At 40.0% G+C, this 13469-nt stretch overlaps 1 protein-coding gene across 1 annotated transcript; it reads left to right on the plus strand.

Moving 5' to 3' along the window:
• The first annotated feature begins 10158 nt into the window (after positions 1-10158).
• On the plus strand, positions 10159-12670 carry LOC110937964 (pentatricopeptide repeat-containing protein At2g22070). The gene has a single exon (XM_022180431.2). It carries the CDS (start codon positions 10232-10234, stop codon positions 12575-12577), a length of 2346 nt encoding a protein of 781 aa, XP_022036123.1. The 5' UTR covers positions 10159-10231; the 3' UTR covers positions 12578-12670.
• Positions 12671-13469: the final 799 nt, after the last annotated feature.

Below are 13469 nucleotides of genomic sequence, written 5' to 3' on the forward strand. Positions count from 1 at the left end.
TGGTTTGAAAGTCCGTTCGAACATCCATTCGATCGGCCGGCTGGCTCGATCGGCTGGTTCCTTCAAGTGGATTGTTTCTTCCTTTGATGTGAAGGATGTGTTTGTGTATGATGGTTTGTACTACCTTTCAGGTTGGCCGATCGAACAGCTGTTCGATCGGTTAGCCCAACCGATCGGCTAGCACTTCATTGTTTTCAAATATGTCACTCGATCGGTTAGCATGTTCGATCGGGTGACATTCCAATGTTTCGAAAAGTCTAAGTGTTTTGAAGTATAGTATCTCATGATTCGAGCAGTAATGATTACAATCGAGTGACGTAGTCGATCGAACAGTACCTTGTCAATACTACACTTCATGAGTTTGTGGGACTAAGTGCTAGTCGATCGGTTAGCCTAGTCGATCGGCTGGCATAGTCGTTCGGTTGGGCTGTTCGATCGAACAGCCTAGCCGTTCGGCCAGCTTCTCGATTCGGTTAACCTCTCACTTAACACTTGGTTATTCCCGTTAATTGTTGGTGTTTTAGGGATATTTTGACTACGAGTTGAACCACAAAGCTGAAGTCCCTACTTAGTCTACTGACTCGAGCAGGAATCACCCAAACTCGGTCAGAGACGGTTTGGAACCCAAGTTTAACGTTTAACCCGAAATCGGTATATCTCTCGGTAGAACCCGAATCTTGAACCATGTGTTTGTTTAGAATGGTTTATAAATCGGTTCAAGTCTCGTTTTCACCTTTTTGAGTGTAAAAGAGTTGAAAGATAAATGGAAACCCATCTTCCAATCCTTTTCCACCGTGAAATGTTAAGATCTTTGGAAGATTTTAGGTTATCTATGTGGAAATCGGTTAGATCTAGCTTATTCATGGTTGAATGAAGTCAAGAACATGAAGTTCTTGATGAACACCAAGAACACCATGATGACATCACTCAAGAACACCTAGATCTTGGTGATTTCATGGATGAAATTCAGATTTTGAAAGATAGAAAGATGGAGAATCGATTAATGAACAAAAACGTACAAGGATTAGAGCGAAATACTTACCGGTTTGAGAGAAATCTGAGATTTAGTGAGAAGAAGAGGCTGGTCGGTCAGAGCTTTTCCAAAAGTGGAAAGTTTGACAAGGACAGCCCTATTTATAGGCTTCCAAAAGAGGAAAGGGTCAGCTGATCGAACAGCATCCCTGATCGAGCAGCTGTCCGATCGAACAGTCCTGTTCGATCGGCTAGCCTGTTCGATCAGGTTGCCCTGTTCGATCGGCTAGCCTGTTCGATCAGGTTGCCCTGTTCGAACGGCTTGCCTAGTTTTGAGTGTTTCGCGACGATTTGTGATATTTCGAGTTCGATGAACGATGATTTGAGAATGATAGAATTCCTAATCAAATTACTTTTAGTCTCAACTACTATATCTAACATACAAGCATCCTTACAACCATTTCCAAGTCGGTTTCGATTGAGTTTGATTCACCTTTGAGTATTGATTGATTTGATTGATTCACCCCACACACTTTAACATAAAAGTAAACATGCACAAGTAACACATAAGGCACACACACACGTATAAAAGCATTAAAATCCCCACACTTGAGTTTGATGATTGATTCGATTAGCTTGATTATTGATTGACTAGCTTTATTGCGTTGTTACTTCCTATCATTCACAGCCGGTCGTTGATTCACAGTTCGATTATCGGTCGATTAGTTTGATTATACAACACTTACTCCAAATAATATGAAAATCAAAATGAAACTAAAATGAAATTAATCTTTATTAATCTTTAATTCCAATAACAGTCAACATTTGACTTTGACTTTGACTTTGGAAAACACGGGGTGTTACAATAATGTATGGTCCGCATTTGAGTGTGCAACCAACACCCACCAGTGTGCGACACAACACGAACTATTACACTACCCCGCCCAACCTTGTTGCATACGGCCCTATGCACATAAGCGGCCCAAACAGTTTGTTCAGTCATTTGGGTCAAGCTATCATGACAACTATCATCATCTTTACTATATACATTCGTTATCATTCCACACTAATTTTCATGTATCCATCAAATATTTCAATTCCAACAATTAAAACATGATGGCATTAATAAACTACACACTACAATTTTGCCTATCACTGTCAACTTTGTTAGGTTACCCATATGTCTTTTGATTAGTTCAAGACTATCACACATGGGTCTGATGTCATGAATGGACATGTTAATGCACAATCACTAGACAATAAATGAATTCAAGTGATTCTTATAATCATGGCCGACATATATCACAGTTAAAGCTTCAATACATGCACTATTGATAATAGTTATCACATGTCACCTTGAAGTACTAAACCACTATTCTGACAACCATATAATAATTTATACATGCTTGATTCGATTGAGACTTCAAACTCCCTTTTACACATCAACTTATTCTCATAGTTATTTCTTCTAATGTTCTACACGGTTTCAGATTAATCACATATGTATGAATCATAACAATCGAATATAATATATCATAAATCTACACAGTCCTCACACCAATTTCAAAAGCATGGCACCATAGCTCGGTTATCATATATCATCACGAGTGAAACAAGATCATAGATTGACTAACATGCATGACATCAATACCACATAGTCAATACGTGACATCAAATCCAACATGATCATTCCTAATAACCGATACAACTATGCATATCATATTCACGCTATCCGAACCTAGTATGCATGCCATCCTACTCATTTATTACAAAGCAGTTATCCTAACACTTCTTGATTTGGTTCAACAGAAGGTTTAATAAGATGTTTGTTGCAATCCTAATCATCATGTACATCATATTCATACGATCAAGGTCATACAAAAACACAATTATTAATAAAAATCAAACATGAGGAATCACTAACCCAACAAGCTTGATCCAATAATGTAATGTCTCGAGGGGGGGGGTCTCCTGCCGTCACGAGTAGGGGTGAGGTGAAGAGGTTAGGGCTTTCAATCATTCAACTACACTTATACAATTGTACGCAAATTAAATATTATGAAGATGGGCTTGAGAAGATGGGCTCGATATTAAGAGAATGGGGCTCGGTTTAGTTGAGGATACAAAGTGCCCAATAAACACAAGTAAAGCACAAGAGGGGTGGGCTCAATTCTAAGGTCCAGTTGGGCTCTAGGCCCAATCATACGTCTGATGTGATTTCATGTATACACATACGGCCCGACGCATGTTATTTATCCGAGTTATCATAAACGTCTAGATTTAACGGGGTTATCACAAAACAAAACATTTACGCAAAGAAGAGGGATAATAAAGAGTTAAGGTCACAAGACTCAACGCTACTAACCTTGAAGGTTCGGGTTGTCACATCATCCCCAACTTGAATGAAATTTCGTCCCGAAATTTAGCACGTAGTTACTTAGGAAGCTAGTTAGGTTGCATGGTTTTCCTGGGGTGTCACATCATCCCCAACTTGAAAGGGAATTTCGTCCCGAAATTCGCCAATGACAACAGAAATTGATTCCACTGCTTGAACAATTGAGAATACTAGAGCTCTATCCAACGTTCTCGTTTCCGCGTGAACTCCGGTCCACGTGTTGAGTTCCAACAACTCCCATGATTGAAATTCGACTGTGTTAACAGTGAGTTCTTCGAGAAGGGTATCACAAGTGTTGCGTCGAGCAGACGCTTCTTTAGGTTCGAGACATAAATGACATCGCGTACATTACCTAATTCGTTAGGTAAGTCGAGTTCGTGAGTTATATCGCCAACCGTTCCAGAAATCCAAACGTCCCAGCGTACCACAAACAAAACTTGCTACGTTTCCCATAGTGTACCGCACCCTCCCAAGGTGAGATTTCCGGTACATTCGCCTTCAGCGAACTCCCAGTGTTTCCTAAGCTTATCAACTTCCCTGACGGTCACGCATTGCCGCCAAACGATATTTGATATGAAAAATCTTCCCAAGAGGTTCGAGTACAAACTCTGGATCTGTGATTAGGTTGTCACCCACCTTAGTCCAACAAGGAAGTAGTCCAGTGGTGTTGTGTGCTTGCACATAGACCAGAGGTCACGAGTTCGAACCTCGGATCCGACATAATCGCTATTATGTATGCAAAATGGTAACAGCTGCAATAAGGCTCACCCAAAGATAAGTGTCCTTCCCAAATGTTTACCATAGTCGATCACGCACGTGCTCGCCGCGTGTCTTCGTGTGTCAGGATGGTTCGTTACCCTGCCCGGTTGTCTTACAGTGATAAGTAATGCTCATGCCTAGAAGTGAGCCAAGGGTGTTGCGTATTGCCTGCCATAAATCAAGTATAGCTCAAAATCAGAGATGCAGGGGTTGGCACCTCGTGCCCAGATAGCCGTCTCTCTCAGAGGAATATCCACAAGGTGTGAAGACTCGTCAGTTTCCTTGATTGCAGGAAGGTGTGCCGATAACATGAAACAATCAACGATCACCCAGGTGGTATTGTTTCCGTTTCGAGTTCTAAGTAGACAGAATCCATGGCAGTCTGTTCTTGTTTCCATATAGGCGTTTCTGGTTGCTAATGCTTCACCTTGGCTTTCCCACAAGCCAAGCATCATTCACATGCTTAGTTGTGTAGGCCTTCAAGCCCAATTGCCAGATCGAGATCCCCCAATCCTAACATATTCCATCAAATCCAGATAACCAGTATACCGAGGCTGGTGCGCTTCGCTCAACACAAGTTCCTTTGGATTGCTGTACAGTAGAATCCATATTTGTTCCATGAAGTAGCGAGTACCGTCCGTCTTGCCAAGGGTTGCTTCTCCATGCCCCGCATGGGTTTAACTTGAAAATCCTCTTCCTGCTGTTCTCCAGTTTGAATAGAGCGTGTCCGATCAGGTAGGTAAAGTCGATAGCGAAGCTCGTGCACTTCCAGGTTTCACAGTCGAAATCATTCAAAGGTTCCCTCTAGTGATGTCATTACCTGATTTAGTTCCTCCGAAGCCAAGGTACACGGGAGGCCCTTGTGATCGGTCTAAGTGGTGCATTCGGTACCGTCCAAGTAATGCCTCCAATTTAAATCCAAAGACTACGGCTTCCACCGCAGGTCGTGACTCGTGCAGTTCTTCCTGTAAGTCCATTACGTAAGCTATCACCTTCTCGTGTTGCATCGGCGTCTAACTGGAACTCTGATCCGAATCATCATGATATACCACTAAATCACCCGCACCCTCGGGTAGAGACGATGCTCAGTGTATTGCAGAGTTGGGATTCGAAATCTGAAAAGACGTCCTCCTGTTTTGTCTCCATTGGTTCGTAAGAGTCGACTCCCATGAGTCGCTGGCTGGGGTTAAGCATTCTGTTGGAGTCAAATCGCTGTTGTTCGTTGCCGGTAACTAGGTTCGTTCAAATGCTGAAGTCGGTAAGGTACTACGTTTACTCTCTTGTCCATCGTTCTTGCAAGTTGACTGAGTAATACACGGTATGTCACGAGAGTGTTGCAGAAGTGATCGCACTTCGGGATCAAAGGCATCAACACGCTAAGTTCCAGCAAACAAGGATAAGTGAGGAAAGTATAGTCCAACCATTTGATGCTAAGCCATCCAACTCGGGGACGTTCATACTTGCACCTAACATTCTACACAGTTCGCTAGGCGTTCAGATGTGTGATCAGGTGATAGTCGATAGCATCGAGATGCGTAAGGATTCAGAAAGGGGTGAAAAGATCATGTTCGAGTAGGAGACAATCACTGTTATGACTCCTATAGACTGCTGAGTTCTAACATAACATCAATTAACAGAGCGGAACCCCTCTCACACTCGTTAAGCCTCACTGGGACTCACATGCACCCCACATTATTATTATGTGTGCACCCATAATAATAAGGCAATTTGCATGCTTATCTCAGTGCCTCTTAACTCGCGCTAAAAGGTTCCCCGAATTCAAGCAATAAGACAGATGACGCCAAAACATAGATCATAAAAGTTCAAGAAGAGTCGCACTCTTAAAACACGTAACATGGGTTGGTAACATAGTAGTTCATACTGCAGTGCTAAATGTGCATTCACGTGTGATGTTATTCGTAAGCAAACACTAGATATGCTATGCATTAGTAAACGTGAAACGAACCTTGCAGTCTGGAGCTGAGTGTCATGGTCGATTTCGGATCTGTTCGGTTATAGTTTGGTTTTATAAAAACGTTTTAAAACCGAGTTCTCTATAACCAGGGGCTCTGATACCAAACTGTCACACCCCCAAATAACCACCTAGGGCATGTCCCTATTGGAGGTGCAACGATCCAACAAGAGCCACCAATCATATCAAACGCAAGTTATAGTGTATTGAAATACCCAATTGAAAGAAATGTATTGTTTGAAAAGTTAAACCAAAACCAAAGTACTGAGCGGAAGCATAAATGTATAAGTGTGTAAATGTATCGAAACCAAATCAATGTAATTGTTTATCATGACCATAACCACTCCAGCAGCATCAGACGGCAAGCTCCCAAGTTCCTTCAATAATTACCTACAAGCATGCAACAAGTGTGTCAGACTACGCTGGTGAGTTCAAGGTTTTGTTAACAAGTTATGTTACCATATGTATGTTAATACGATTTAATGTTGCGTTACGATGTTGCTCATGTTAGATACCCTAGGGAGTGTGCCCATAAGTATCCGGGGAGTGGGTACCCCTTAACGACCGATTGCTATGTTGCCTTCGTTAGATACCCTAGGGAGAGTGCCCATATGTATCCGAGGAGTGTGCCTCTAACAACCATAGCCATACCCAGATAATTAGTTCACGCCCGTCCTTACGGCCCGGTGTGAGGTTTCCCACCTAATAGCGCTATCAACTAATTGCCCCCATTGCCCTCCAGGCAATAACCAAAACCGATTAAGTTGTTTACCCAATGTTTTCCCTTCCAAATGTTTACCAGTTGTCCCAAACCACCGGGACGCATGCTTGAGAAAAATGAAATGAACTCACCTTGGTTTGCTCGGTAAGATTGGTTACGTGTTTACAGTTGGTCGACCAAATCCTAAAATGATTACCAGTAACTGTCAGTTTCGTAACACTTAGTCACAAATTCCTTCTACTTATCACACACGTAGCACACAAGTATCATACACACCATCAATCCAATGATGTACCAGAAACGCATAACATACGACTAGTCGTAACACTTACTCATGTACATTAGTAGTTCATGGTTAACACGTAGCAGGTGTTCAAGTCCCACACAAGTTCGCATTATCAATACATGATTCACATATCCTTACTTCACGAAATCAATATGTTAAGTTCTATACACACTATCGAATAACACCGACTAACCAATTAGTTCATATTCCATCTCATGACACGACTTTTGTTCCTACAGTAGCTTGTTAGATCATGGCCCATTCGGATCAAGGCCCATTCATAATGTATGGTCCGCATTTGAGTGTGCAACCAACACCCACCAGTGTGCGACACAACACGAACTATTACACTACCCCGCCCAACCTTGTTGCATACGGCCCTATGCACATAAGCGGCCCAAACAGTTTGTTCAGTCATTTGGGTCAAGCTATCATGACAACTATCATCATCTTTACTATATACATTCGTTATCATTCCACACTAATTTTCATGTATCCATCAAATATTTCAATTCCAACAATTAAAACATGATGGCATTAATAAACTACACACTACAATTTTGCCTATCACTGTCAACTTTGTTAGGTTACCCATATGTCTTTTGATTAGTTCAAGACTATCACACATGGGTCTGATGTCATGAATAGACATGTTAATGCACAATCACTAGACAATAAATGAATTCAAGTGATTCTTATAATCATGGCCGACATATATCACAGTTAAAGCTTCAATACATGCACTATTGATAATAGTTATCACATGTCACCTTGAAGTACTAAACCACTATTCTGACAACCATATAATAATTTATACATGCTTGATTCGATTGAGACTTCAAACTCCCTTTTACACATCAACTTATTCTCATAGTTATTTCTTCTAATGTTCTACACGGTTTCAGATTAATCACATATGTATGAATCATAACAATCGAATATAATATATCATAAATCTACACAGTCCTCACACCAATTTCAAAAGCATGGCACCATAGCTCGGTTATCATATATCATCACGAGTGAAACAAGATCATAGATTGACTAACATGCATGACATCAATACCACATAGTCAATACGTGACATCAAATCCAACATGATCATTCCTAATAACCGATACAACTATGCATATCATATTCACGCTATCCGAACCTAGTATGCATGCCATCCTACTCATTTATTACAAAGCAGTTATCCTAACACTTCTTGATTTGGTTCAATAGAAGGTTTAATAAGATGTTTGTTGCAATCCTAATCATCATGTACATCATATTCATACGATCAAGGTCATACAAAAACACAATTATTAATAAAAATCAAACATGAGGAATCACTAACCCAACAAGCTTGATCCAATAATGTAATGTCTCGAGGGGGGGGGGTCTCCTGCCGTCACGAGTAGGGGTGAGGTGAAGAGGTTAGGGCTTTCAATCATTCAACTACACTTATACAATTGTACGCAAATTAAATATTATGAAGATGGGCTTGAGAAGATGGGCTCGATATTAAGAGAATGGGGCTCGGTTTAGTTGAGGATACAAAGTGCCCAATAAACACAAGTAAAGCACAAGAGGGGTGGGCTCAATTCTAAGGTCCAGTTGGGCTCTAGGCCCAATCATACGTCTGATGTGATTTCATGTATACACATACGGCCCGACGCATGTTATTTATCCGAGTTATCATAAACGTCTAGATTTAACGGGGTTATCACAAAACAAAACATTTACGCAAAGAAGAGGGATAATAAAGAGTTAAGGTCACAAGACTCAACGCTACTAACCTTGAAGGTTCGGGTTGTCACAATTTTACCTCCCTAAGGACTATTGAGTAAATAACTTGATATTAAAGGGAATAATTGTGTAAGAAATAAAACATATTCTCTCTCCCTCTCCCTTCTCTCTCTCTTCACCCACTACCACCACCTCCATCTCTACCTCTGCCTCCCACCACTACTCTTCAGCCGTCGGCCCGTCGCCAATTCAACCCACAATCTAGTTTCACTCTCATCATCACTATTCATTGTTCATTCCCACATGTTGTAACTTGCAACCCTTCACTCAAAATTTCAATCATGGTTGATGGTTCCTCATCATCCCCAATTCAACCCACAATCTTTAACACCACAACACCCATATATCAACAACAATCCATACCCCAAACCCTACCCGATTCCACCATTGCCCAAATCACATCAACCTCTTCATAAACACAACAACCTAATTCATCCAACGTTGTATCACAACAACAACAACAACAACAATTGATCCAACAACAACAACAAAGCAATCTAATGGGAACAGGAACACCCAATTTTAAAACTCATCAACACGGTTTACAAAGGTCTCATTCGATGTCACGTGCGAGTCACGTGCAACAGCAGCAACAGTGTGGTTTGAGTGTGGGTAATATGAATGTTGCGAGGGTTTACGGGCAGGTGAGTTTTGGAAGCCGGTAGCAACATAATTAACAAATGGGGCAGATTGAATCAGCAAAGGGTTTACTATGTTGCCTAATCAAGCTGCTGTTGCTGCTCAGCTTAATTTGGTGGACCGGAGTTTGAGATCTGTGTAGGAAGAGGGGTGACCGGTGGAGGGTGGTGGTGGTGCTCTGTAAGTTAGAGAGAGAGAGAGTGTGTAGACTGGAGAGAGAGAGTGTGTGTAGACTGGAGAGAGAGAGAGAGAGTACATGCTTTTTTTAAATATATATATTTTTAATTGTATATTAGAGAGAGTGTGTGTGTATCCATAATATTTTTTCATTATATTACATAATAGTCCCTAAACATTAAACATTTACACAATAGTCCACGTAATAGTGAAACGACAAATATGCCCTCATGTGCAAGGCATATGGTTATATTTAACTAAAAAATCTAACTAGATTTGGTCTAAAGGTTAAAACGTGCAAAATTTTGAAACGTTAAGGATAAAACTCGTCAAATTTATTGACAAAGATTATAGAAATATAAAAATAAAAGACAAAACTTGTAATTTACTATTAAATTTATTAAAAGAATTAGTTGTAAAGTTATAGAATTTAAAAACATGAATAACCTTCTGCATGTTACAATGTCTAAATGGGAAACTATCGATATGTGTATGTATGTTTAAAGAAATTTATTTTTCATGGCGAATTTTAGACACCAACTATCCGATCACTATGTTTCTCTGATTCAAGGTACCATTGTTAACAAAAATCCCCGTATGGGGAAAAAAATCCATGCTCAGATAATCAAGTCTGGTGTTCATATTGGTGTGATCTTAATGAACAATCTGATTAACTTGTACGCGAAAACCGGGTTTCTTGTAGACGCCCGGAAGCTGTTCGATGAAATGCCTGAAAGAAATGCATCTTCCTGGAACACGGTTATCTCCGCTTATGCGAAACAGGGACGGATCGACTATGCACGCCAACTGTTTGAACAAATGCCTGAACCTGATTCTGTCTCATGGACTGCAATGATGGTGGGTTATAATCAGACGGGTCGTTTTGAAAAGGCTATTAAGATGCTCAGTGACATGATACATTCGAAAGTAATGCCGACCCAGTATACGTTTACGATTGTTCTTGCCTCCTGTGCTGCTATGAAGTCATTGGAAATTGGCAGGAAGGTTCACTCGTGTGTGGTGAAAGTCGGGCTCAGTAGTTACACTAGTGTTGCTAATTCTCTGTTAAACATGTATGCAAAATCGGGTGATGTGTTGACAGCAGAGAGTGTGTTTGGTAGGATGAAGATGAAGAGTTTGTCGAGTTGGAATACCATGATTTCAATGCATATGCTAAATAAACGATTCGATCTTGCACTCGCTCAATTTGAGCAAATGACCGATCGAGATATAGTTACGTGGAATTCAATGATTTCGGGGTACACTCAGCATGGTTACAACGCTAAAGCTCTTAACATGTTCTCAAATATGCTAAAAGATCCGATTCTAAAGCCGGATAAGTATACGCTGGCAAGTGTTTTATCCGCCTGTGCAAATCTTAACGACTCGAACTCGGGAAAGCAAATTCACGGTTACATTGTGAGAACGCAATTTGATTTATCCGGAGCTGTTGGAAACGCTTTGATTTCCATGTACTCTAAGTTCGGCGATCTCAAGACGGCTCAAAATATCGTACAACAAAATCAGATTTCGAACGTAAACATAATCGCATTTACATCCCTTTTAGACGGATACCTCAAGCAAGGGGACATGAATTCCGCCAGACGAATATTTGATTCTTTGAAAGACCGTGATGTTGTAGTATGGACCGCCATGATCGTCGGCTATACGCAGAACGGATTTAATAACGAAGCGATCGAACTCTTTAGATCAATGATCAAAGAAGGCCCCGAACCTAACAGTTACACTCTAGCGGCTATGTTGAGTGTAAGTTCGAGTCTGGCTTCTCTAGAGCATGGCAAACAAATCCATGCGCGAGCGTTAAAATCCGAATCTGCACTGTCGATTTCTGTTGGTAATGCTTTGATTAACATGTATGCTAAATCTGGAAATATCGATAATGCAAAACGCGTGTTTGATATAATACGTTGTTCAAAAGATACTGTCACGTGGACTTCGATGGTCATTTCTTTAGCTCAACATGGGCAAGGAAAAGAATCGTTGGAATTATTTGAAAAAATGTTGAGTTTTGATATAAAACCGGACCATATAACTTACGTTGGAGTAATCTCGGCTTGCACGCATATGGGATTGGTTGAAGAAGGTGTTAGATACTTCAAATTAATGCAAGAAAAACACGGGATTGAACCGACGTTAAGTCATCATGCGTGCATGGTTGATCTTTATGGGCGTGCGGGAAAACTTCAAGAAGCGTATAACGTCATACGAAATATGCCGATTGAACCGGATGTTATAGTTTGGGGCTCACTTTTAGCTTCGAGTATCGTTCACAAAAACATGGATCTTGCAAAAATCGCAGCGGAAAAACTGCTGCTAATCGAACCAGATAACAGCGGGGCCTACTCGACTCTAGCGAATCTCTATTCTGCTTGCGGGAATTGGGACGATGCTGCTGACGTTAGAAAGTTAATGAAGGCGAAACAAGTGAAAAAAGATCAAGGGTTAAGTTGGGTTCAAATAAGGAACCGAGTGCACGTGTTTGGAGCTGAAGATAGCGTTCATCCGGAAAGAGGTGAAATTTATCAAAATATGGCGGAACTTTGGAAGGAAATCAAGAAATTAGGGTTTGTACCGAAAACGGAAGTGGTTTTGCATGATCTTGATGAAGAGGTTAAAGAGGAAATTCTTAAGCATCATAGTGAAAAACTTGCTATTGTTTATGGACTCATGAAGACGCCGAGAAACAGTACGTTGAGAATCATGAAGAACTTGAGGGTATGTAAAGATTGTCACTCTGCTATTAAGTTTATTTCGAAACTTGTTGGTAGGGAAATCGTTGTTAGAGATGCAACTCGGTTTCATCATTTTAAAAACGGAGAATGTTCGTGTCGTGATTACTGGTAACCATGTCATGACACAGTGTAAAAGATGTACAATTGGCTTGTTTTTCTTGTAGAAACTGTCAAGTTATATTGCTATTCAATTTACTTCAGTTTCTTGTATTGTGCATATCTTTGTAAGTTGTGGCATGCAATTCTATGTTATCAGAAGAATAAGATGCATATGTTCTTTTAACTCCCTTTAGGGCTGTATGTTTTATTACACAAAAAAAAGTACATAACTACTCTTTTCACTAATTCAGTCTGACATCCTACTCCCTAACAAAGGAGTCGGTTTTTTCGGTCTCTATATGCGAATAACTTTTTTTTGTATTTTTAATTATTTATTAATCAAAACTAAAAAACAAAACAAAATTATTTTCCCTATAGAGACGACATATCGTGTTATATGTTAGATCTTTTTTTTTTCAAATCAAATTTGGAATGGTGGGAAATTTTGCCGCCTAAATGAAAATTATTTTTGACTAGTCAAAATAATTTTTAGAGACGACATGTCGTCTCTATAAGTTAAACTTTATTTTTTAGTTTTCTTTTAAATTTTCATATATATTGATCATTAATAAAATAAAATTAAAATTAAAATATTTAAAGTTGTAGAAACAACATGTCGTCTTTAAAACGTTTTTTTTAGAGTTTCTAATTCAACAAACTAGAGAATAAAAAAAAAGCAAAAAAAATTATTTTCACCTTATAGAGAAGATATGTCGTCCCTATAAGGTAACCTATCTTAAAAAACACGAAAACCCTACAGAAATGACATGTCGTCTCTATAGAGTGATTTATAGAGAGGACCTGTATTGTCCCTATAGGCAATGACTGGTTATAAAAACCGGTTCAAACCGGCCGGGTGTACCGGTTGAACCATCCGATAAAACCGGTTAAACCATCCGGTACAC

Source organism: Helianthus annuus, chromosome 4 (genome assembly GCF_002127325.2).
Source record: "Helianthus annuus cultivar XRQ/B chromosome 4, HanXRQr2.0-SUNRISE, whole genome shotgun sequence".
Taxonomy (NCBI): domain Eukaryota; kingdom Viridiplantae; phylum Streptophyta; class Magnoliopsida; order Asterales; family Asteraceae; genus Helianthus; species Helianthus annuus.

What these genes read in the sequence shown, in the direction of transcription:
- LOC110937964 (XM_022180431.2), top strand. Translation starts at nt 10,232, where the DNA reads ATGGCGAATTTTAGACACCAACTATCCGATCACTATGTTTCTCTGATT.